At 38.3% G+C, this 27,679-nt stretch overlaps 1 protein-coding gene across 8 annotated transcripts in view; it reads right to left on the reverse strand.

The window, feature by feature from the left end:
• Positions 1 to 27,679, reverse strand: part of OSBPL1A (oxysterol binding protein like 1A) — a 241,841-nt gene that overhangs the window by 113,544 nt on the left and 100,618 nt on the right. For 6 of the 8 annotated variants that reach the window (XM_077778061.1, XM_077778060.1, XM_077778059.1 and 3 more), the window contains one exon: positions 25,620 to 25,726. In XM_077778061.1, coding sequence (XP_077634187.1) covers positions 25,620 to 25,726 — 107 coding nt within the window. Of the gene's footprint in view, positions 1 to 18,289; positions 18,378 to 18,810; positions 18,829 to 25,619; positions 25,727 to 27,679 lie in introns of those variants that run through there. The other 2 variants (XM_077778067.1, XM_077778066.1) reach the window with 2 other exon arrangements.

Consider the following 27,679-nt stretch of genomic DNA (forward strand, 5'->3'; position numbering starts at 1 on the left):
CCCCCCCCCCCTTTTTTTTTTTAGAATTAGAAGGCCCAGTTTTAGCCTAGCCCTACTGAATGAAGACTTCCGGGAATGAATGAGGCCTGTGTATTGTTACAGAAATTGCTAATTTCTCCCACTATCTGTGGGAGAATCCCAATTTGTTAGCTGGCTACGTTGCCCTCCAGCTAAAAGATTATTTCTCATTCTTTCTGGCAGCTGGGGCAATATGACTAAATTCTGCCAAGGAAGAATGAAAGTATTATGAGAAATTCACCAGATCTCCTTAAAGGGAAGGGCATTCTCCTATTTTTGCCCTTTGCTTCTTCCTGCTGACCATAAAATTAGATATATGGAACAGCCCCTAACATGTGAAACTGCTGTACCAGGCCCAGACTGCCCACCTCCTGTCTTCTTTACGGTGGAAAAAGAATCTGTAACTTATTTAAGCTAATGTTACAAGGTTTGGAGTTTTCTTTGTTTAATGCTAATACTAACATTAATACATATAATGTTTTTTTCAACGCACTATAGATTATTCTGATGTGGCTCCTGGATGAAAATTACTAATTTAAGAGAATTTACAGTTAAAAAAATTTTATCAAACACCTACTACTCTTTCAAAGTAAGTGCTAGGAATATAAAGTAAAGTAAGACACGGATTAATCCATGGAGACATTATGGTCTAGTGTGAGAAAAGGACACTTCATATCCAGCTCTTCTAGCAAAACTGCATATCCAGGGCTGCTTAGGTGGCTCAGTTGGTTGAATGTCCCAACTTTGGCTCAGGTCCTGATCTCGAGATTCATGACTTCGATCCCCGCCCCATGTCAGCTGTGCTGACAGCTCAGAGCCTATAGCCTGTTTCAGATTCTGCGTCTCCCCCTCTTTCTGCCCCTTCCCTGCTCATGCGCTGTCTCTCTCAAAAATAAATGAAAACACTAAAAAAAGTTTTCAATGCAAATCCAGCATTACTTCTTCCTTAAAGCTTTTCAGTGGTTCCTTACCGCCTTGGGACAGTCTCCAAAAGTGTGGGTACCCATGAAATAATAGAAAATCTTTCATATTTATTTTTGTCAAAAATATTAAACAAAATATTATATAACCCAATATGATATGAAAAGATATATACAGACTGACAACAGTGCTTTCACATGGTCCACGTGCCACATGGTCAAGGCTAAAGTACAGGACACAGAGTAACCTTCAGGGAAGAGTAGCAAGTACCATTTGTTTTCAGGATACTGTGATATACTGCAGACTATGAGAGCATGGTTAAGAAGACCCATGGACTATGTTAACCCACAAAATACACCCATTATCATAAACACCGCTGCAAAGGAACTTCGGATTAAAGATAATACTAAAGTGACCAAATAGAAAATGGCAGAGGCTTCTACCACTAGTGTGAGTTGTTTGCTACACCCCGGTAAAAACAGATTGTATGTAATCAGATGATGATAAACCAGTTTTCCGAAAGACAATATGAAATATGGCTGATGTATACAGCACAGCCACCTATCATTTATGTGTTGTTATTATACTTTGAGATATAAACTAATGAGCATATGAAGCCAAAGCATTTAACTTAACATTTTACACCTGAGCTTCCGGAGGGTGAAGACAAAGCTCCTCTAATCTTTTCAGTGATATTTAAAGTCACATGACTTTCAGTCCAGAGCTTTACTCTGTACATATCTTCACTAAATGTAATAAAATCTTTAGAAACTTCTTTACGGTGTCTTAGTAGAAAAGACAAAAAAACCCTACAAATTGCTTGGAGAAACACTTATTCTCAAACTACAAAAAAGTCTAAAACAGCAAACAGTAAAATGAAAAACCAAGATACATTCCTTTGTCAGAAAATATTGCTATAAGGTACACAGACAAAAAGACTGAAGATATTAAAAAAATAATTTAGTGTGGGATATTTGCCCTATGGACAATTACAGATGCTTTGAACATGTCTTTGCTAAATGATGTTTGAATAATGAACCGCAAGAACTAAGTTTTTTTCTTATGAACCTCTAAAGGGTAAATGTACCAAAGATGATATATTTTCAATGGTAAATAATTTAAAATGTCCTATGGAAAAACTATGTATATGTATAAATGTAATACATCGATGGAGTTATGTTGACCAAAAATTTTAACAGATTCTGATAAATTTGGTATCACAATGTGAACAGGAAAATAAGAAAAATACTTACAGACTGATCAGCAAAATAGATTAAAAAAAATTATAAGCAAAGTATTAGTATACTAAATCAGGAAACACATCACAACTAAGGTGGGTATTCTGGAATTTAAGGCAAACTCAAATTTTAGAATCAAAAATTTAGAATCAAATTCATGAATCTTCTTACATGATTAGATTAACAGATTTCTACATTTCTAATTGATGTACAAGCATATCATTGCGTATATGTGTGTGTGGAAGTTATATGATTGGATAGAAGTAAACCAACTGAAAAACTAAGTTTTGAGAAAATTACAATTATGGGGGCGCCTGGGTGGCTCAGTCGGTTAAACTTCTGACTTCGGCTCAGGTCATGATCTCACAGTTTGTGGGTTCAAGCCCCGTGTTGGGCTCTGTGCTGACAGCTAGCTCAGAGCATGGAGCCTGTTTCAGATTGTGTCTCCCTCTCTCTCTGACCCTCCCATGCTCACACTGTTTCCCTCTCTCAGAAATAAATAAAAAATTTAAAAAAAAAAAGAAAATTACAATTATGTATGTCTGTGTACACACACACACACACACACAAATATATGAGAAGCAAACTTTTTCAATATTCAAAAAAAAAACACCAGAAGAAAGTCTACCAAAAAAACTTAGAGCAAACATCTTATTCAATGTTAAAACATTAAAATCATTCCTCTTAAAATAAAGAATAAGAATGCCTATCACAAGTTCTTTTCAACATTGTGTTTTGTGAAGCCCTAGTAACACATTCAGCCAAAAAAAACCCTGTAAGATAGAAGAACTGAGAAAAAAATGTTTTCAAAAATATGAATGTCTGAATAGAAATGTCAAAGAATTTAGAATTATTTAAACAAAGTTTAGTGAGGTTGCTGGATGTAAGACTGATCTACAAAAGTCAACATCAACCACAAAGCCAAGTGTAATCCTTTCCTCCACTGAATTGCCTGGACACCTTTATCAAGAATCAGTTAATCAGATATGTGTGGGGATCATTTCTGGACTCATTAATCTGTTGCATTTATCTGTGTGCCTATTCTTTCATCAATATCATATTCTCTCAATTATTATAACTTTATAAAAAGTGTTCAAATTAGGTAGTCTTAATCTTATAATTCTGTTTTCTTTCAAAATTGGTTTGGCTATTCTAAAGAAGTCCTTTACGTTTCTATATAAATTTTAGAATCAGTTTGTCAATTCCTAACAAACCAAAATAAAAAACCTACTGGAATTCTGCTGGGATTATTTTGACTCCATAAATCAACTTGGGGAGATCAGATAGCTTAACAATACTGAGTCTTCTGATAAAAGTAAGGATCTCCCTAGGAGTCTAGTTTCTCTCCATATATCAAAAAGAGAACAAAAACAAAATATAACTTTTAATGAATTATGGACCCAAATGTCAAGTTAAAACTTGAACACTTTTGGAAGAAAACATAGAAAAATCTTAGCAACCATGGGTTGACAAAGATTTTATATAGGGCATTAAAAAATATATATGTAAACAAATACATACACATATATGTTATTATATATTCTTATATATATAAGAAGTTTGGACATCATCAATATCTCAACTTTTGCTTTTCAAAAGCTAATGTTAAGAAAATGAAAGGCAAGTAAGAGACTGGGAGAAACCGCTTGTCCAATAAAGGACTTCTATCTAGACTGTGTAAGGAACTCCTTTAACTCGGCAAAAGAACGACAAACCACCCAATTTAAAAATGGGCAAAGGGGGGGCGCCTGGGTGGCTCAGTCAGTTAAGTGTTCGACTCTTGACTTCAGCTCAAGTCATGATCTCAGTTTGTGAGTTCAAGGCCCACAATGGGCTCTGCAACTGACAGTGCGGAGATTCTCTCTCTGCTTGGGATTCTCACTCTCTCGCTCTTTCCCTCCCCTGCTCGCTCTCCCAAGATAAACAAACTTAAAAAAAAATTAAAAAGGGCAAAGGGCTTGAATGGACATTCCTCTCAACATACAAATGGCCAACAAGTATATGAATAAAAAGTTGTTCAACCCCTTCAGTCATTTGAGCAATATAACTTATTACAATGAGGAAATATCACTTTACTTTAATTAATTTTTAAGTAGGCTCCTGGCTCATCCTGGTGCTTGAACTCACAATCCTGAGATCAAGAGTCACATGCTCTACTGACTGGAGACAGGTGCCCTAAGATATCACTTTATACTCACTAGGATAGCTATAGCTTTTTTTTTTTTTAAAGAAAATAACAGTGTTAACAAGGACGTGGAGAAAATGAAACTTGCACTCCTGTGGGGATGTGGCCCATGTACTGTGGAAAAGTCTGGTGGCGCCTCAAAACGCTAAGCACAGAACTGCCGTATGACCCAGGAAATTGAGTCTTAGGTATATTCTCAAAAGAACAGAAATGTTTTCAAAGTTTGACATTTCAAAGTCAAATGTTTGACTATTCACAATAGTCAAAAGCTGGAAGCAAACCAAATGCCCATAAACAAATGTGTAACATACATACAATGTATGTCCATAAACAAATGTGTTACATACATACAACGGAAAACTACTCAGCCATAAAAAGGAACAAAGAACTGATACCTGCTACAGTGTGCATGAAGACTGAAAACAGTATTGTAAGTGAAAAGTCAGACACCAAAAGTTCACATGTTGTATAATTCATTTATGTGAAATGTTCAAAACAGACAAATCCATAGGGACAAAATACATATTAATCATTTTCAGAGGATGGGGAGCGACTGCCTAATAAGTAAAAGGTTCTCTTTTGAAGTGATAAAAATGTTTTGGAAGTAGATAGAGTGACGGATGCTCAACACTGTGACTTGCTAAATGCCACTGAACTACACACTCCATACAGACATTTTTATGTTATGTGAATTCTACCTCATTTTTTTAATTAAAAAAAAAACCCCACATTCATTTCTCATATGACCTGGCCATTCTATTTAGTCCTAGGTATTTACCTAACTGAAATGAAACATTATATCCACACAAAGATTTGTACACAAATGCTAATAACTTTATTTACAAGAGCCCAAAACTAGAAACAATCCATATGTCTGGCAATAGGTGAAAAAACAAAATCCTGGCACAAGGTGAAAATGCAGTAATATTCAGTAATAAAAAGTAACAAACTGTTGATACATGCAACAACATAGATGAATCTCAAAATAATTAGGCTGAGTTAAAGAAGCCAATCCTCCTACACCTCCAAAAAAGTACAAACTGTATGATTCCATTTATGTAAAATTCTAGAAAATGCCTACTGATCTCTAGTGGTAGAAAGCTGATCAATAGTGCCTGTGTATTGGGGTAGGTGGGAACGTGGGAGGTATTACAAAAGGTAGGAAGTAACTTCTGGAAGTAAGTACATCTTGACTGGCCTAATGGTTTTACTACTGTAAACATCCATCAAAACGGAGTTACACTTTAAATAAGTGCAGTTTACTGTATATCAATTAGACCTCAATAAAACTGTAAAAAAAATGGTATTTAGCAAGAGTGACGGCCTAGTAAAAAAACCACTCAGTACTGAATAGGGGAGTTAGAAGAATACATTTCTTATGAAAACATAGTTTCAAAGAATATGTATGAAAAAAAAAGTCACTGATACTACTGAAGACAATGTTGGCGTTTAACAGTCATGTAAACTGCACTTTTGTATTTGCCAATCCCCATAAACTAAGACCCACCAATATCCCACCAGTGGTTGCTAGCTTCTGGTTTTATATTTCTCTCCATGATCAACAGAAGTTAGCTTCCTGTATACTCCTGTAGATCTTCCATCTCTCTCTCATAACTTTACAATTAGAAAAATATCTATAAATAGGTCTGTCCACTCAAGAACTGATGTTTGCATCAAATTTGCAAACACTGGCTTTGCATCAAACACAAAATGTTTGCAAGGTACTCTCCCACAGTACAGAATGCAGGGCTCCCTGAGCCATCCAGAATGAAACCCCAACTGAGACTCTGTTAAGCACATTCTTGTCTCATTATGGTTGCAAAGCTTCTACCTAAAAATAGCTTTCTCTTATATAACCACTCACCACAGATTTATATATTTTATGTATCCTTGAAATAAATTTCTTTTTTCAAGATGTGCCACCAGAGGTATAAACACTCATTTTGAAAAGCAGGGAAGTTTTATGGGAATCTAAACAAATCTTATTTTCAAAAGTTATTCAAAGATTCTGTAGTCCATAGTTCTACTGATGAAAGTAACTCCAACAAAGTTACACATAACAGAAGTTAACACCTGTCAACCCTTGTCTTTTAATTTTAAATTTTACATACAATAAAGTCTATTTTACTGTACAGTTAAATGAATGTTCACAAATCTATACCCCTGTCTCCAGAATGGTTACAAAGATACAGAGTATTTCTATTCCCACCCCTGCTCCAAATTCTCTGCTCCTTTACCCTCACTCTTCCGTTCTCCCCACCCCCCACCCAGCCTCAGCAACCACTGCTCTGATTTCTATAACCATGCTTTCTTTGGGTTTGTCTGTTCTTGATTTCAAATAAATGGAGTCATGTACGATACACTCTTTTGTGCCTGGCTTCTTTCACTAAGTACAATGTTTTTCAGAATCACTCATGTTGCAAGCGTAAACAGCTTTTCTTCTGCTCCTGATATACAGCTATACCCTGATTTCCAATTCTACTTTTCTAATGCCTTCAGCTGGGTCACTGGAAATATCCTTCTGTAAATGTGGAACAGTGTTAAGTCCAGAAAAACAAGAACTTTAACTTTGTTACTACAGAATTCTGACCCCTGCTCACGCGCGCTCTCTCTCTCTCTCAGAAATAAATAAAAAACATTTAAAAAAAAATTTAAAAAAAGGGGCGCCTGGGTGGCTCAGTCCATTCAAGTGTCCAACTTCGGCTCAGGTCATGATCGCATGGTTTGTGGGTTTAAGCCCCACATCAGGCTGTGCTGACAGCTAGCTCAGAGCCTGGAGCCTGCTTCAGATTCTGTATCTCCCTCTCTTTCTGATCTTCTCCTGCTCACACTGTGTCTCTCTCTCAGAAATAAATAAAAAACATTAAGAAAGAATTTTGATAGTTAATTTTTTAACAGGCATTTTTACAGTTCTTAACCTAGGGCAAAAAAAAACCCCCAAAAATTAAAAAATTAAAATATTTCAGAATCACAATTGAGTACGTTGTAACTCCATCTGAAGAAAACATTTTAATTAAAGGAGTACTTCCCAAATTTTGCAAGTCATAGCATCAACAGAGAATCATCCTCATAGGGCACATAGAAGAAATCAAACACCTGCTTTGGGGGGTCTGCCCATTCTAAGTGGAAAGATCATTTATCTGAAGATCAGCACTTGGAAAGCTCTGTCAAGATATAGTTAAAGAGGGGCATCTGGGTAGCTTAGTTTGTTAAGCATCCAACTGTTGGTCTTGGTTCACGTCATGATCTCACGCTTTGTGAGCTACATTGGGCTCTGTGCTGTCAGCACAGAGCCCACTTAGGATTCTCTCTCTCTCTCTCTCTCTCTCTCTCTCTCTCTCTCCCCCTGCCCTTCCCCTGGTTGCAGTCTCTGTAAAAATAAACTTTTAAAACAAGATAAGGCTAAAGAACAAATATTCCTATTTTAAAAACCTATATTGGATTTTATAGAAAAAAACCTGAGCACATAAAATTGTATGTAAAATACTGATTAAGCCACCAAAGTAATGTGAAAATCCCCAGTCCTAAAACAGTGAATGTGGCTTATTTTCCCTTCTTCAAGAGCAGCACTTAAATTACTTGTTTTCAAAATTTTTAAAAATTGACCCATGACTGTGAACTGGTAGCACGTGGCCTTTCCAAGCCCACTATGATATAGTTTTTTACTGAATTTAGATTTAAGTTAGTTAACATATGTAGCATTGGTGCCCAGTGATTCATCACTTACATACAACAGCCAGTGCTCATCCCAAGTGGCCTCCTTAATGCCCGTCACCCATTATGATACAACTTTTAATCAAGGGGGAGTCATTGTGCTTTTCATGCAATAAATACTCATCAGCCACCTACACCACGCCAGGCATTCCAGACGGCAGAGGATCAGCAATGAACAAGAGAGACCAAACTCCCTGCACTCAGAAAACTTACAGTCTACTGGGGGGAAATAGGTAAAAATGTTTAGTCTGTTAGATGGTGGGAAATACTGAAAGCAAAACTAAAGACAGTGTCCTCGGAGACAGGATGGCCAGAGGATTCAGTGATCAGGTGCCAAAGGCTGACAAAGGTGAGGGAGAAAACCAGGCAAGAACCTGGGAGAAGTGTGTTCCAGGAAGAGGAAGAGGGGCAAAGGGCTCCCCAGTATGAGGGACAGAAAAAGGCCACAGTCCTCAGAACAGAGCGGGGGTGGGGCAGTGAAGCACACGAAGAGGCTGCAAGGTAGGGGACCAAGGCCCTGCCCATGGGACAGGGCACAGCAGGACACGGTAGGAGACTCTTTCCTTCAGGCAGAATGGAAAGCCAAAGGCCAAGTGCCACGCTCTGCACTCAAACTTCATGTAGAACACTGGCTTCATTTCTGGAGGATGCATTTCTAGAAAAAACCTGAGAGATTGTTGAAGAGTAAGAAAAGGAAGGATCTGGAAAGTCTGACACAGTAGTAATGAAGGAACTTGTAGATGTTTGTAGAATTTACTGGTTGCTCCAAATAGCTGAGGAACTGTCACAGGAGAGGAAACAAAAGGTTTTGTGATGTTGCAGAGCAGAGACATAAATTAAAAGAAAAATGGGAAAAGCTTCACCTTAATGTAAGGTTTAACCTTCTAGTACTTTCAGCTTTACCACAGGGGAATGGGTGGTCCTAAGAAAAAAATACATGTATAGCAATAGTAGTATCAGCAGGAAGGGCAGGAGCCAACACCTAGGGATGTTTACTACATGTCAGGTGTGATGAGAAATGCCTGGCATTACGATTTCATATAATCCTCCCACAATGCTGTGAGGCAGGTATTATTAACAAGAAACTCCAGCTTACTGAGATTACATGACCTGCCTGGGATCACATAACTATTAGGTGACAGAGCTGGTGTTCCAACCCAGGTCTGTGTGACAGAGGCTCCAAGCTCCTAGGCACTGGAGTCCACTGCCTACGTATCTACTCACGGCCGTTTCACAAGCACATAAGATGACCATGTAGCTGAAGAGAGGATTCTGGCAAATGGAAGAAAATTTCGAGGACCTCTAAGATCCTTTTGATGATTTTGTGGTTACATTTTCCCCATTTTCTACCTGATTTTTAGAATTTTACTTTGACTTAAAGATTTATGAGAAATACAAACTTTCCTAAATATGGCTAAAGATTAAATAATACTTTCATTACATAATATGTTAAATTCCCTGTTCAATTCTACTGCCCAGGTTAATCACCCTCTGGCTTCGATATTTTATTAGTTCCCATGTAGAAGTGAAGACAGGCTTGACTTTGCTCAAGTATATCAGTGTCCTGGTTTCATATTTTGTATCTGTGGTGATTCAAATACATCTTTCCATTTTCCTATGCTAACTCTGTAGACAAGATAAAATTCTTCTCAATTAAGCAATGATCCTTCAAACTACAACAGCAAGACAACATCTGGTACCTAGAATATAGAACGATAATGAAAATAAAGGTAGAATCCGGATATTTAGACCTAACCAAGTCTTAAATCCATGGAAACTTCGAGAATTCCCCATGCTTTGTGCAGCTGCATTTTCACTATCTGGAGGGAAAAGAGCAAACCAGGGAGACTTGGGGCTGTATGCCCTCCACTACACTTCAACAGGGCAACTTTGGAATGGTTTGAAAAATAAAGGAAAATCATGGCCCTGCATGGCAACTATTGGGCATTGTAAGAAGAGACAGTCTGTCAACCCTGGAGTTGACGTTTGGATAAAAAAGTGATTAACTCTACTTACTAAAAATTAAAAAAAAATTTTTTTCCTTCACATTTCACACCTATAAGGATGGCTACCATATCAAAACAAAGGCAAGAGACAATAACAAGTGCTAGATAGGATATAGAAAAATTAATATACTTAAGCACTGCTGGTAGGAATGTTAAATGGTCTAGCCATTATTTAAAACGGTATGGCAAGGCCTCAAAAAAAGAAAGTATCACAGAATCCAGGATTTCCACTTCTGAGTATATAGCCAAAAGCATTGAAAGTAGACACACAGAAAGATATTTGTACACTCATGTTCAAAGCGGCACTGTTCATACAAACAAAAGGTTGAATCAACACAAGTGTGACATCGATGGATGAATGGTTAAGGAAAATGTGTGTATACATGCAATGGAATACTATTCAGCCCTAAAGAGGAAGAAATTTCTGACGCCTGCTACAACACGGATGCACCTTGAAGGCATGATGCGAAGTGAGACACACCAGGCACAAAATGACAGATGCTGAGTGGTTCCACTCATAGGAGGCTCCTAAAGTAGTCAGACTCTGGGAGACAGCAGGTAACATGGTGGCTGCCAAGGGCTGGGGGTAGGGGGAATGGGGAATTATTGTTTAATGGGTACAGAGTTTCAGTTTAGATGAAATGAAGAGATGAGACTAAGATCTACAAAGAGTTCTGGAGATGCAAGGTGGTAATGGCTGCACAACATGTGAATGTACCTAACGTGACTGAACTGTGTGCACTTAAAAATGGTAAAGAGAATACATTTTATACTCTTTGTATTTTACCACAAATAAAAATAATAAGAAAAGTCTTTTTTCCCAAATATTGGTCTAAAATACATGGTAAGTTTGATTTGCATTAATACCAAAAAAAGAATCTCCAATTGTAACATTTGCCATGTATTTTAACAAGTCCTTGAAGCTATCCATTATTAAAGTCAATTAATACCCAATGCATATATTCTTGACATAAAACAAAACCATAGTACAGAGTCCAAATCTATTTCTAACATTGTAAGAACAATTTACTTTGTATTTGCTACTTGCAGAAAAATCCTAAAATAGAATCCTCATACATGAATGCACTCTGAGGCATAACCACATTCAAGTAATTCACAAGAGAATGCAGTAATGCAGGGATTTCCAACGTGGGAGGCTATGAAAATACCAAATTTCTGATAGGATATTAGGAGGGATGGAGCCCACAGGGGCTTCTGGGTGGCTCAGTTGGTTAAGGATCCGACTTTGGCTCAGGTCACAATCTCACAGGTAGTGAGTTTGAGCCCCGCACCTGACTCTGTGCTGGCAGCTCAGAGCCTGAAACCTGCGTCAGATTCTGTGTCTCCCTTTCTCTCTGCTTCTCTCCTGCTCTTCTCACTCTCCCTCTCTCTCTAAAATAAATATGAAAAAAAAAAAAAAAAAGGAGTGATGGAGCCCACACAGATACTGTGGACAAGCCACAAATCCAGCTCTGAATTCTCTTAAGGCCAAGACAGAAAGAGAAATACAATTATGCCCTTTTAATTGTCCACAAGGAAAAAATATATATCCATTCTTTAGGGAAAACAAACTCCCTCTTTGCCCTTAGCTCTAATTTCCCTTTCAGGATAATGTATATGGGACTGAGAGTATTCAAGGGCAAAATAATAATTTCATTAAAGTTAATTTTCTTTTAGGGGCACCTGGGTGGCTCAGTCCGTTGAGTGTCCGACTTCAGCTCAGGTCATGCTCTCATGGTTCCTGTATTTAAGCCCTGCATAGGGCTCTGTGCCGACAGCTCGGAGCCTGGAGCTTACTTTTGATCCTCTGTCTCCCTGTCTCTCTGCCCCTATCCAGCTCATGCTCTGTGTCTCCCAAAATTAAACATTAAAAAAAAAAAAAAAAAAGCTTTTTTTTTTTTTGGGGTTGCCCCTCAATAAAACCTGAGAATATAATTCCAACTAAGAGCTCAGCAAGGGCTATTTTTCAGAAAACGAAGAAATACAGCCCAGGATGCAGCATTTGATAGTTTAATATTTAGGATAAAATATATCTAAAGAAATGGATGAATTCTGTATCTTCTAAAAATGTGACCTCTATCAAGCAAAACTGTCAAAAAAGAGGGACAGCATTTTCTGTTGAGAGCCTGGAATACAGGTATTCTTTGCAAAATCTGAAGACGCTGCAATATTCTTGGCCATGTGCTTATTTCTACAGTTGGTATCCTTTTGTCAAACTAAGAAACTAGCTAATAGATGGCCACATCAGCTGTGAAATAGGGTAGACTATCTCCTCTAGTGGATAAATTTTTCTAATGGAAGCTAAGGTGATACAGTAGGGTTGTTCTTCGGCACTAAGTCTGGAGGCTGAGTACTGGCTTTAGCTCTAAGCGTGGCCCCCACCTCACTACAAAGAATTGGGGAAGTGGCTGTTCCTCTCCCCAGGCCCTTCGTTTCCTCATCTGTCAAACAAAGGTGAACAGATAGATCATTATATTAACCATTTGAAACTGTGTTTTGTGAGGGTACCTTAGTGGATAGATAGGTGACTGCATCGGTCCTAGGCCCCAGGGAAATCTTTTGAGGATCACCAGACTAAATGCTTTACAATCTAAGACTGATTCTATGACCTTGGGATTTTAAACAACTTATCCATAACATAAACGAAAGTAACAAAAACAAATGAGGAAAATATTCACAACTAAGTCCTTTCTACCACAATTAAGAAATTTTATAAGGAGAATTATAATCACAACTTAATTTTTATTTTTTTAATGTTTTATTTATTTGAGAGAGAGAGAGAGGAGAGACAGAGACAGAGAGAGAGAGACAAGCGTGAGCAGAGGAGGGTCAGAGAGAGAGGGAGATACAGAATCCGAAGCAGGCTCCAGGCTCTGAGCTAGCTGTCAGCACAGAGCCTGACATGGGGCTCAAACCCACAAACCATGAGATCATGACCTGAGCCAGAGTCGGGATGCTTAACCGAATGAGTCACCCAGGTGCCCCACAAACTTAATTTTTAATTCAGTTGTTTAGACTGTGAAACAACAGAATTTCCCTCATAGAAACACTGTAAGCAAAGGCTGATTTCTCAAGTAAGCTCAAAAAGTCATAATCTTAAATGTAGCAAATAATAAATAGGTAATGATGTTGCTACAGGACAGTTTCCAGCTACCAGGTATAACAACGTGGCCATGTCTCTAGTTCCCATCTACCAGAGGACAGACACCTCCCCCTGAATCTCTACCACTGAGCACAACTTCTCTGCTTCCAGTCAGTCCTGTGCCACCTACTGCTTCCCATCAGGGTTTCTTTGATCCAACACCCCATGCCACAAACCACTTTTACTCCACTTCTCTGTTCCTGAATTGAGCATGAAATCCTTTTAAGATATTTTTCTGAAAATAAAGCATGGGAAGACTGTCTGTTGTAAAACTGCTGGGTTTAGCCTTTCATCATTTGAGTCTCACAGCAACTTCTGAAGTAGAGAGAAGGGGGTCTGTGTTAATAATTCTGTGTTAGCCAGGAGAAATAGGAGACCTTGGAATAAGCCGCCCAGAGTCAAACAGCAAGAACATGGTCACTAATACTGGAGTCTGCAGCCCAGGACTCCAAATAAGAACAAGTCCATATTGTACCATCTGTGCTTTTTTCCTGGGCCTTGCTCAAAGTCTCCTTGACTTTGTCGTCATCAGTTGGCTAGACTGCATGAGGAGTAACAAAGATCATGTGGTAAATAAGGGTGAACCTGTGAGCATCCAAAGAAAATCAGACACAGGTTATCTGCTTTTTCCTCTTTGGTGAAGTCAAGTTTCTGCAAAGAAGGAAAGAGCAAGATGGCATATGTAGAACAGATACTGGAAAAATCCTCCAAGGATGCGGGGTCAGGGGGGCAGTGGGTAGAAAATTGGAAAAACAGTTGAGAAACGAGTGAAGACAAGGAAATGATGATTATTCCTCCACCATGCAGACTGTCAAGAGGTAGAAAAGAAGTTGTTAGGGAGAAGGAAAGAGGAAGAAGAGGAGAAGCAAGCCGGTAAAGGAAGCAGAAATACCAACCAATGACAAGAAGAGTGAGGTAAGAGGAAAAAAAACTGGAAGTAGTTGAAACCTTCACAGAAGTCTTATATGTTTTAAGTACTAGAAGGGCAGCACTCTACACATATTAACAGTTCTTAGTCTAGAAAAATGAAGTCTAGGAAATACATGACTAATGTCTATAAAATATTCAAAGTAATGGATAAAGCCAGCAGAAATATACTAAGTTACAAAATACTACAATTATGAAATTTACAACTTGAACAAATTATGTCCTTCCAAGAGACAGAGAATAACAAATGTATAGATCCTAGGTAAACAAACTCAAAGAAAATTGATACAGGTAACTATAAAAATTAATTTAAAAGAAAAAGATGGCAATAAATAACAAAGCTAAAGAGAGTTCTTTGAAAAATAATCAAATAAACAAAGCCTTAATGAGACTGATATTAAAGAAAAATTAATTAAAGATATCCAAATGAGTATTAGGAAAAAAATGGAAAACATTAGGAAAAAAATAATTACAGATTCAAAATAAGTTAAAAAGATAATAAAAGATTATTATAAACAACCTTATAACAATAAATTTCAACACTTAAGTGGAAAGGATAAACTCCTAAAACTAGAAACCTGTCAAAATTGACCCAAAAAGAAACAGAAAACTAAAATAGTCCTATAGCCATTAAATGTCACTCATAAACAGATGCTAAAATCCAAAAGAAACTAAAATGAGGAGAAGGTTAAAGATAATACATAATGAACAAACTAGGTTTCTTCCAGGTAAATAAAGATAGCATATCATCAGAAAAAGTCTAAAAATATAACTTGAAAAAAATATATAATTTGCCACGTTATAAATTAAAAAAAAAACCTTTATGATGCTCTTCTTAAATGTAGAAAGAATTTGATGAGGGGAAGTCTAGAAGCATGACATAGGGACAAGCTGGACTGCAGTGAGCCACAGAGTAAATGGGAAGCAAGAAAATAGAAATAACAAAGAGAGACCGATTCAGTTTCTGTAGACAATCATAATCTGAGAATTACAGTTTTGTTCCTTTCTTTCAATTCTTAAATCTCATTTATTTTTCATGTTCCTAATGTACTGGCTAGGGCCTTCAGGACAGTGCTGGATAGAAGCTGAAATGGTGGGAAACAGTGTTCATGCTTGCGTTTAAAAAAAGGCATACTTCTAACTTCTAATGATTCAGTACTAAGAGTGATATTTAATAAATACCATTTCTCAGATTAATGACGTTCTTTCTCATTCTTATACTGTTGAGGTTTTTTAATCATGGAAAGGTACTGAATTTTCTCAAAGACCAATAATGAATACATTTCAGGTGTTACCTCAATTTCTTGACCCAATTGTCCCACTGACCTCCCCTGTTCTAGACTTTTCCTGCCCCTGATTGCTTCTGGGCAGTGGTTTCCACTGGTTCCTTTTCTCCCTTTTGTCTTTTAGTGTCAGTATTCAATCCTTTGATTTCAAACTTTTTCAAGCTGTAATGTCTACTGAGTGACATTATTTACTCCCTCAGCCTCAAGCTCCATGTTTATTCAGGTGACTTCCAATACTCATGATTTGCGAAGTTTTATTGAAGGAGTAAGGATGCCCTCACTTGGATGTCATCATGCACAAGTGGACTCATCTTCCTCCTACTCCCTTTATTCCCTCCTTCAAGTTACCTTCAATCCAGTAATTTATTTGCCATAAACTTGAAAGTCGTCTAGGTCTCCATCTTCTACTTCATTCCTCACATTCAACTATTATCAGCTCCTATTAGGTTATTTCCGAAGTCTCTCTTGGTTTTGTATCTTGCTTTCTGTTTTGGCAATCACCAACTTAGTTCAGATTCTAATGATCTCTCTCTTGACTTCCTGCACCTGGCCACCCTGTTTTCAGGCCTTCTTCTAATCCCTCTCAGAAGGAGCAAATCTGATTAAATCTCTCCTCTCTTTAAAATCTTTCAGATATTCTAATTCCCAAGATAATATTCAAACTCTTCAGGCATATTTAATAAAATCCTTCAAGAAGACCCTGCTTCTATTCATCTAGCTGTGACTGGTTTAGCAAGTTATCTGACAAGGTAAACACTCAAAATACTTACTGAATTACTTACTGAATTAAGGAAAAAAATGTACATAAAGTAATAGTTATCAAATCAGTGGCAGACCATTATAAAAATGTATGGGGGTTATATCCTTACTATCCTTAAGTTAAAATAAGAGGAAAATTATATCTGCCTGTAACTCATTCAAAATTCATTAGACAGAATATAAATCTGGTACTGCACTGTCTAATAGGAATACAAGACAAATACAATTGCATGCAGGTTACAGACTTGGTATCACTGTGATACAAAAACTTACCAGGAAAAGATCCTGGGTCATACCAAGAATGACACGTGACAAGGCTAATAACACACACACACACACACACACTCTCTCTCTCCCCCCTCCCCGTACTGCTTAATTAAAACCTTATGTATTTCTGTTCAAACACTTCACAAATTATCAAAATGAAAACCTGCTTCATTTTACATAAACTTCCTATTTATTTAACTTCTGTCCTAGCTGCTTCTAAAATTAATTTGAAATACATTTCCTGATTATACACAGAAGCTAAACATTTAGGAATAATGTTGAATAATGTGAACCAAATAAAAAATCTAAATTTCTACTTTTTAAAAGAATAAACCTCACAGAGCTGATAAACACAATTACATATCTGAATGCTAAGATACTAATAAATTTATAAAAGATTTTTAGAATATAAATGGTAAATGTTATAACTACATAAAGCTTAGAACATGGTATTACATAATTATTTTATCAATAATTTTCCACACAATATTTTAAATGTGCTTCACTAGATTTATATACTAATCTGTAGTATGTGCATCTGCTTTTAATATGGAAAATCTATGAGTTTTTTTCATTTCCCCCATTCTGCAAGGTGTACAACTGAGGGTAGAGAGATTATGTGGGTCACTTTCAGCCTCAATGAAATTCCCTAAAATACACCATTAAAGAGGTTCTAAACAGGAAAGACTAGAGTTTGGCAACCATATTCACAGTGATACAAATTCCTTTAAGATTGTAAAAGTAACACCGGGACAAAAGCTAAAACAGCTCTCTGGTCATCGTGTTCAGATCAAATACCTGCTCAGTCAAAACTGAGCTCATTTACCAAAGTCATCAGCTTCACCCCTGAAATCAAACATTATTTGGACCAGAGATCAACTTCGGTGTGTCCTCAAACAGGAAAAAAAAAATTACATTTAGATCCCCATATTCTAGCCTACACATTCCTCCACCAACACACATTTCAAGCATTTTTCTCTTTAGAAAAAGATTCCTAAGTTATCCTCTGTCTTTAAAACAAAATGCCTTCAGTCTAATTAAAATTAAGAAACTTTTAATAGCTTTAATAACTCTCAAAAGCTGGACTAAACTCTTCCCTGGCATCTTCCCTTTCTTACTAGCCTCCCTCCAAATCCAGAAAAAACCAGCACAACAGAAAACACAAAACAGCTAGCCACATGCTCTGAATGCCAGGGAACGTGATTCTCCACTGGTTTAGGCTACAAAGAAAGCCTATGAGTAATCAAAAATCCTTAATCAAAACAAAGTTAAAAGCTACCTCCCTTCCCACTCCCCAGCCCCAGCAGAATGCCCCCCTTTTCTCTTTAACCCACTCAAGTGTTTCCTTGGAATTTTAGCGGCCTCGGAACAGCAGATGGTAAGTTCATCTCAATGTCAGCCAGGGCAGAGACATGCAAAAAAATCACTAACTTGGAAGGTTATTTAGGACAATAATGTCTTTCACTGCCTTACTCCTCCCACTCGGGCCCCACTTGACCTACTACCAATATTTAGCTGGGGGGGGAAGATCTGATCTGTCCACAGGCTTTTCCCCCAGCGGCTCTTCCTGTGGGAACCCGACGCAAACACGGAGCCGGCAGGAAGACCCTGGCCAGGCAGGGACAGCAGGGTCTCCCGGCTTCGAGCACCCCTCCCCACTCGCCCGCCGCCGCACTCCGCTCCACACACAGGCGTCCAACTATTCTTGGATCCACTCACATCCCTAGATCTCGTCTGGCCGCCCTCCCCCCCTTTCTCCCTCGGTGCCCTCTGTCGCCCCGAGGCTGACCTAGCAAAGCCCCCAGCGGGCACAGACACTCACCCACCTGGGCCGGATCTAGGATATCCCCGGCGGCGCACTCCGCCCGGCGCTCCTCGCCAGCTCCGGCACAAATGCGCTCGGCCTGTCCCTCCGCCTCCCCTCCAGCCCAGCCCAGGGCGGCACCGCAAGGTCTCACTAAGTCACCTTTGCTCGGCCCGCCCCGGCTCTAGGGAGGTCTAGAAGGGGCGCGGCCCGCCCACCCGCTCGGCCCAGGACTACCGTCCCGGGGGGCCAGAAGTCCTTGCAGCGCCCCTCGGCTGCAGAGCCAGAGCCGCCCTCCCCTCCAGGGCTCGCCGGGGAGAGTGCGAGCTGCGCGGGGAACGGCCTGCGGCAGGCAGCTAGCCGCGCGCTGTCGCTGTCGTCGTCCAGTCCCTCCTCCCTCGGCCCCCCTCCCGCGTGGCCCGCTCGGCTGAGGCGCAGGTAGGGACGTGCCCGGGACGGCGAGAGGCTGCACACAGCCCTTGCAAGCCAACGAGCGGACTGCGAGCCCCGCAATTCTCGGGAAGGAAGTAAGGAAACTGCTACTTGTGCTCTGCGTGCATCCCGCGGAGGCTCCTGCGAGGTCCTAGAGCGGGCTGTGTGCTCGAGCCCTCTTCTGGCGACGCCTGCCCTGACAACTTCTAAATGGCTAGCCCGCCCCTGGGGAAAAACAGAGGAATCCTCTTTGGACTCTTGCACCTCAAAGGTAACTGACCCTTACCCTGGCTTACACTTTAAAGTGAAGGTTTCCAGTTCCGAAACAAACACCGAACTAGACTTCTTGTCCTTTATTTTTTTCAATGCACTTTCTAGGCTACAATTTGAGCAATGAGGAAAACAATGGTATTAATTCTACTAATGTGAAACCTAGATGGTTTCCTATTCTGGCCAGGCTTGAAGGGTAGACGAAGACTCTCAAGGACACTAAAACGACATAAATAACACATTAGCGGGTTGTTCAGGCTAATGAAAGTTCGGTGACACTCGGGTGGGGGTGGGCCACACATAACTTTTTTGTTCCAGCACTTTTAAACAATATAAATCTGTCCTCAAAGTTTAGGGAGCAGAGTAATACTGAACCAAACTGAGTATTTCTTTGACAAGATCATAGGGGACTTTAAGTTTGCTGTCCCAACAGTGGTGGCTGTAACTGCACTACAGATATAAAATGGGTAAAAGATGATACAACAGCATGCTAGAAAATTTGGAATTCACGTCAATGAGGTTTCATAGTGTCTTTGAAAAGTCAGTTTGCTTTTATTTCCCCCCATTCTAAATTAAATGGTATTGTGAAATGTCACATTAGGCACTAAAAGTAGCTGCTATAAAATCTTCCTCCCTGGGCTCTAAAAATCAGGGAATGAATTCAGTTTACAAAAGTGGTACTAGGCAGCAAAAACAACAATAAAATGTTTTAGAGGGCAATTTACAGAGCACCTAAACTGTGTCAAGCACTGTACTGAGGAACTTCGCATAACGTAACTTACTCATATTCTCATTTTCAGATTTGGAAATGGAATTCCCAAACATATCTTAATTTGCTCAAGGTCAAGATAGAGAATGGATCCCAACTGGTCTGCTCTTTGTATGCTTTCCTTTGTACATATCATTATGCATTCAGATATTTATTTACTGTCTACTACATGCCAAGTACTATGCTAGACACAATGCTACAAAAATACCTAAGATACAGCTGCTTGCTTAAGGGGCTCTTTAGTAAATATAGAATCAGACAAGTAAACATATAATGATACAATGTGGTAAGTGCTCCAAAAGCAAGGACTCCTAGAATAGGAGGGATACCTTAAGCCAGTTTTGAAGGGTGGAACCTGGGATGAGGAAATGGTCACAGTCATCTGACAGTGCAATCCTTAGAACTCCATTCCAACAGAGTGGTAATGGGGAATCTGTTGGGTGGGGGGAGAGCTCGTACAGAGAGAGAGGCAACTGAGAGATATAGGAAGGAAAAACAAGAGACTTGAAGGGCAGGGAGGAAGGAGGAGGAAGGAGGAGGAACACAGGACAGCTCCCATGATTGTGGCTTGGGTTCCTGAATAGGTGTAATTCTGTGTCTGAGGTGAATGGATAATTCTGCTTTAGACGAACTGGTATGAAATGCCTGTGACAGAATCATATGTATATGTTTGAAAGTCAGCTGGACATACTGGTTCATAGCTCAGCTCAGGAGAGATCTGAAGTGGAGATATCGGAGTCATCATGGATTTCTGTTTGAAGGAATGGCTAAGATCATCTGTGAAGAATGCCTAGTGAGAAGGCCACCCACAGAAACCAGGGGACACTAACACTCAAGGCACAGGCAGACGAAAAGATGCTTCAGAAGAAAACTGAGGAGAAGCTGCTCTAAAGGAAAGAGAAGACAGAAGAGGTAGGCACCACAGCAATCACTGAGAGGAATTCCAAAAACAAGTAGTAGTCAAATGCCGGATCCATCACAGGACAAGCAAGGTAATTTAAGGGTATCCTCTGACTTAGCAGTAAGGAGATTATTGGCAAGAATGGCTTCAGTGGGCTAGCTGAAGAATAAAGAAGTAGAAACAGAAAGTATCACATTTTCTAAAATAGAATTGGAAAGGCATGTAGGGAGACAGAAGCTATAAGGGAGTAGAGAATTCAGAAAGAGAGAGAAGTTGTTTTTGAAGCAGGTGGGAAGGAGACAGATGCCAAGGAAAGAAACAAGATAGAGACTGGGGGAGGGAGTAGCAGGGAACTGACAGCACAGGCAACCACTGCCTCATGTTTAACAATTTTGCTCAGAGCAGAGGGAGAGGAGGAAAGTGAAGAGATGACAGAGAGGTGAAAGCCTGAAAAGTACAAACATTAAGAAATGACTGAAGGACTTTGAGCAGTCCAGGAAACTAATGAATATGAGACCTCGACTTTATAAAGCTCTAAGCCCACATGAGGGCACGATTTCTCGCCAAAGATATCAGCTGTTCAAAGTAGCAATACCTTCTGGTCGGTTCCAATTTAAGGTCCAAATCTCTCCATTATACCACAAACTCAGCATCACTATCCCAACTGTACATCTGGGTTCTAGCTCTTTAGCATCAAGTCAGAAGACTTAACATGGAGGCATAGAGTATTTTATAATTGAGCTTACGCTAGTTTTAAATAGGCAAGTTCCTACCTTGGAAAAACTGGTTTGACTGATATCAAAGGGAACTCTATAATACATAGAACAAGAAGGGGACCAATGATAGCACTGTGTGACGTTTTAGCTACTTCTGACACCACTCTCTGATGAGGAAAACTAAAGAAACAATAATAACTCATGAAGCCAGTTTCTATCCTTTTGATTTTTTTTTTTTAAAGTAGGATCCACTTCTAACATGTGGCTTGAACTCATGGCCCTGAGATTAACAGTCGCCTACTCTATAGACTGAGCCACCCAGGTGCCCTTTTAGATAGAACTCTCAAGTTTAAAGACAGTCACAGCATTCACATTCTCCAATGTCTCCCCAAGTAGATCACCCCAAAAACACCGAATGAGTTTCCCTTTAGGAAATCAAACACAAACTTTACAGCTTACTTTATATATTGCAGTTTTTTTCCAAATAATAAATTATGTTATTTATAAGTAAAATATGCCTATATAATGCACCCCATTTATGTAGAGATTGTATGGAAACCTTGAATATCTGGGTCATATCAGAGCACCCCCAAATAAGCAAAGAACACTCACATACCACAGAAATAGAAAGACTCAAATCCAGGCATTAAGGCCTGTTCTCATTATAAACCCTCAGTTTCTCATACAGAGCCAGCTTGTTCTTACCAGGAACATAATTTTACCGAGTTTGGTCATCTGGTTTTCTTTTTAATAAACAATATGTTAGAATAAGGCAGAAAGGATCAGTATTCTGTTACAGACAGGCACACAGTCGATCTAAAACTTAAGAGAAAAAAATTTAAAACTCATAAAGAGCAAAACTAAATTCAAAAGATTAGCACGACTGGGTCATTCTGCCAAATTACAGGGTCCTATAAACATTATCCCCTGAAGGCATCCCTGCATTAAGATACAGAGTAATTATGAACATACAAAAAAGGCAAAAGGACAACCCAGAAAAGATAAAATCAAGTGCTAAAATATTAGCATCATATGTAAATGGGTAATATTTAGAATAACTGTCATCAAAAAGATAGGAATAAAAAGTTTTGGGGAGCCCGGGTGGCTCAGTCAGTTGGGCGTATGACTTCGGCTCAGGTCATGATCTCACGGTTCGTGGGTTTGAGGCCCGTGTCGGACTCTGTGCTGACAGCTAGCTCAGCCTGGAGCCTGTTTCAGATTCTGTGTCTCCTCCTCTTTCTGACTCTCTCCTGCTCATGCTGTCCCTATCTCTCTCTCTCAAAAATAAATAAAACATTAAAAACAAAATAAAAAGTTTTGCTGCCACGGAGGCTGGGATCACTTCTATCGATTGGATCCCCATTATATGCCAGGTACTGTACAAGGGGTTTTGCCAATATGATCACATTTACTTTTCAAAACATACTTTTTTGACTAGTCACCACTTTAAAAAGGAAACTGTATATGAAAACTGAGGCAGAGAGATTAAATAGTGGAACACAATTAGACCCAGGTCTCTGTGAGTTCAAAGCTTATGATTGCTCTTTTAATAAAATTTCCAGATACAGAAATGTAACTTATGAGTCCAGATAAATAAAGCATTATGATTCCTAATTATTCTGCTCTGACCTCCATTATATTGTTAAATACGTATGTTAGTTCACAGCCATTTGAAAAGCTAACTTTGATGATGTCATTTATCTTTTAATTACTGGGGGGCCTTTTCATGATCTATAATCATATTTCTCACAAGGAAATCCATAAATTCTGAGAACCTCAGAGTTGGTATCTTATAGTATTAATTAAAAAAAAACTTAGATACTTTTAAAAGTTTGAAGCAATAAATGCCATTTCCTAAATGAGCACTGCATGCCACAGTGTTAATATGCTCTGTACATGTATTCTTCATCTATATATGTTTGATACCCATACCTGATACTGAGGTGTTCATATATTTTCATTTTACAGAAACTAGCCCACAGTTGGTTAGGAAAAAGGCAGATTTTTAAAAGGCCCATAAGACTTTCAGACCAGTGCTGCTAATAATGACTTTACGATATGGTCTCCCGTATTGAAAGATGAAAATATCAAGGTTCAGAGAATTTACGTAGCCCTTTGTCACTTGAAGAACAAGGATCGAAAGAACACAATCATCCCACAAATCCTCAAATTTTCTTTAGACAATACCACCTCCTCCCAAAATGAGTTAAATCCAAAGCTAAAGACACAAAAGCTCCAAAATGCCATCAGAGAAAAGGGGTCACTAGAGTTAATGAGATAGCATCCTACAATAACAAATGCTGATTTGTACTCAGGGCTATGTGTCAGGAACTATGCTAAGCATTTTGCTTATATTATGTTATTTTATCCTCATGACAAATTTAAAAGTCTAATTAAACTTTAGGCTAATCAACTCTTGCACATCTAGATTTTCACAGAGAAGTAATCACTAGGCTGTATGTTTAAGCACACAGTTTAAAAATTAGCCTAGGTTGGCTCTTCCTGAAATTAAATTACTTCTAATCTAGCATTTACCTTAAAACTACACATCTCTAAAACAAAGACGTTATTGATATTGATCCAGCAGGTGCCACAGAAGAGATGTTAATGAGATTTGGTTTTACGATGTATTAAGTATTGCCTGAATCCCTAGACACCATCATTTGTTCATTTTTAAAATGTTCTACAATGATATTTAGATTTATTTAGATCACTACATCATGCCTCATTTAAATAAGCTAGAATATGACATCACCAAAAAATAGAAATACTGAGAGGGGATATTTTCAAATAGTATTAGAAGAATCTAATCATTTAAAATGTTTAATGAACAGGGGCTGCTGGATGGCTGTCAGTTAGGCATCTGAATCTTGATTTCAGCCCAGATCATGATCTCATGGTTCATGGGTTTGATCCTGTGAACCCATGAATCCCTGCTTGAGATTCTCTCTCTCCCTCTTTCTCTCTCTGCCCCTCCTCTACTCACGCTCTCTCACGCACATGTGCTCACTCTCAAAATAAAATAAACTTAAAAAACAATTATGTTTTCCTGTGATAGTTAATAAAATTCTGTTGGCTTTCTGGAAGTTTGTTTTAAATGAATTTCAGATCATTTATGTATTTTTTTCTCCAGATAAAATAGGGAATTTGTGGTGTACATAATTGGTATTTAAAAATTTTTTTACATGAATTCCAAGTCTTCTTTTTATTTTTTTAATGTTTATTTTTGAAAGAGAGAGAGAGAGTGCACGAGCATGAGCTGGGGAGGGGCAGAGAGAGAGAGAGAGAGAGGAAGAAACAGAATTCAAAGCAGGCTCCAGGCCCTGAGCCATCAGCATAGAGCCTGATGTGGGGCTCCAACTCACAAACCATGAGATCATGACCTAAGCCAAAGTTGGACGCTTAATCGACGAGCTACCCAGGTACCCCCACAAGGCTTCTGTTCTAGTCACAAGAAAATAAAATGTTACATCTTTACATACACATATCTCATATATATGAGAGAAATATACAGAACCATTTTCATCTACCTTGTTTTATCAAAACCTAGTTTCTAATTAAAAGGTACAAATAAATTTTAACAAGAATAAGAAATATGGTGTCTTAATATAAAAAGCTGAAGACTGAACATATATGTAGAAATTAACAGAATGGAAAAGAAGGCGTATAGCTGCTTGGCTTGCATTAACATCATGCAAATGAGAAGGGGAAAAAAATCCTAGTCCAGGCAACCAAAACCTATCTTTACAATTTTTCAGTCTTCAGAAAAAGAATTACTAATGGATAAGCATATCTCTCTTACCAATATTTGGAAAAATAAATGTAATTTTTTGAATGGGAGGAAGCAGGGGGAAGAAAACAAGATATTTCATCCACTGAGCACGGTTCACACAGGTGAGTATGACAGCACTCTATTTTCTAAATAAAAGTACTGTGTATTTTTCTTATAAAACCTCTGGTTTCCACAATATTTTCACAACCCTCTTGTTGAAATGCCATAAGAACTCTGAGTAGAACTTTAAAACAAAGTTGATAAATATAGCTGTATAATTAGATATGAACATAAGTTCAGAATCCTGCTTAATCAAAAATAAATGAGTTTAAATTTTAGTGAAAAACAAGGCTTTCACTCTCTTTGTTAAGACCATTTTCTCCTACCTTTGGAGATGTTGAAATTTGGAGAAATTTGAAAGCAATGACTTACTGGATGATCGAGTATGTGACACCCAGACAATTAGTGAAAAATTCAATTCCGACTACCTACCCCTTCTTGTTTCGTGAAGAGATTAAGGCAATCACTCAAAGCTACACAAGTTTCTCTAGAAGCTTCAGAGACAACTTCAACTTTCTGAAGAAATGATGGAAGCATGTCTATAAATAAAAATAAATAAATAAAATTAGTGGGATTTTAAGACCACAAAAATTTTATATTATTTTTTTAAAGTAATTTCTACACCTAACGTGGGGCTCAAACTCATGATCCGGAGATTAAGAGTTCCAGGGTCTGCCGACTGAGCCAGCTAGACCACACACATTTTTATACTGACTAACTATATGTTTCCTTCTAGCTGCCTAAACAAAGCATATAGTATATTCCTGGAGCACCATTATTAAGCACCTACTCTATGAAGGGCACATAAATTGGTACAGTAAAAGAAAAGATGAACCTTTGTCCTAAGGCGGCCTATATTCTGCAGAAAGAAGAGAAAAGACTAAAACAAACAAAAAGGTTTATAGGAATAAATAATGTTTAAGAAAAGCAGTTAACATTTCTTTTCATGATATTCTAGGCTAGATAAGTAATTTTTATTCAAAAGCCAAGTGCTAGAAAGAGATAAAAATAATACTGTAGTTGACATGATGGCTGACATATCTAAGCTAGCATTAACTCAACTTCCTCTAGTGCTTACTGAATAAATGTTTGGCATGAATAGGTCCTTTCACTGTCACAAATGTGTTCCTCTGGGGTCCCAATATCTTTTGAATATAAATTGGGAACAAAAAGATGGTAATATTAGGATCATCTCAGGTTCCCTAAGGAAAATTTTAATCCATTTACCCATTACAAAAAACAAAAAAAAAAAAACAAAAGGCTGACAAGATGCCAAATGCACATGCATCACTTAAAACAGAAGAAAAATGTCATCTCTTGTCCAGATTAATGCTGGAGAAATGTACTTAATCTAAATAGTTTTGGATGTTGTGTTAATTATATATTAAGATCCTTTAAGTATGTCCCTTCTAGCAAATAAAAATAATATTAAGAAAGCTTGTTCTCTAAAAATAACTTAAAAGGAAAAACACAAATCTATACCACCCTTTGTATTTTAAATAATCTTGATTAACTTAAAACAGGGTTATAAAAACAGTCACCAAGGTCCAAAAGCAATCAAATCCAACAGCTGGCAATTTACCACTTTCAGGACAGAAATTGGGTCTCGTCAAAAATCAAATATTTTCAGATAAGTGAAAAGGAAAATAAATTCTACCAAGAACATAAACCAAATTATTTTAGTCATTATTTCTAGGTGATATCATTGTGACTATTGTTCTTCATTCTTTAATTTTCCAAGCTTTCTATAGGAATGTGATTTATTTTTTAGCAAAGAAAAGTCCTTTTCCTAGAAAAATTATTTCTCAAAACTCATAAGGCAAAAGTGAGCAACCAAAGGAAAAGGTCAGGAGTGCCTGGGTGACTCAGTCAGTTGAGTGTGTCAGACTCTTGATTTCAGTTCAGGTCATGATCTCATGGTTCTTAAGATTAAGCCCTGCACTGATACTGTGGATCCTGCTTGGGATCCTCTTTTTCCCTCCTCTCTCTGCCCCTCTCATCAAAATAAATATATATATTTTTTTAAATGGAAAGGTCAGAGTAAATGAACGTATGAACAAGCTTTCATTAATATCTGGATAAAAATACCAAATGACATTTTATCCTATTTTTCATTCTATGGAATACAGTTTCCTAGTGTTAAACTATATATTTTTTAAGTTTTTTAATGTTTTATTTATTTCTGAGAGAGAGCGCGAGCGAGCGAGCAAGCAGGGGAGGGTCAGAGAGAGAGGAAGATGCAGAATCTGAAGCAGGCTCCAGGCTCTGAGCTAGCTGTCAGCACAGAGCCCAACGCAGGGCTTGAACCCACGAACCGTGTGATCATGACCTGAGCCGAAGTCAGACGCTCAACTGACGGAGCCACCCAGGCGCCCTATGTTAAGCTATTCTTAATAACACCCAAACAGTTGAAAACTACTATGTCCTAAAATAAATTTGATTTCACATGCTTTATTTTTCATTTTGAATCTTTGATACACATTGTGAAGATT

This window comes from Crocuta crocuta, unplaced genomic scaffold, assembly GCF_008692635.1.
Source record: "Crocuta crocuta isolate KB4526 unplaced genomic scaffold, BGI_CrCroc_1.0 scaffold26, whole genome shotgun sequence".
NCBI classification, from domain to species: domain Eukaryota; kingdom Metazoa; phylum Chordata; class Mammalia; order Carnivora; family Hyaenidae; genus Crocuta; species Crocuta crocuta.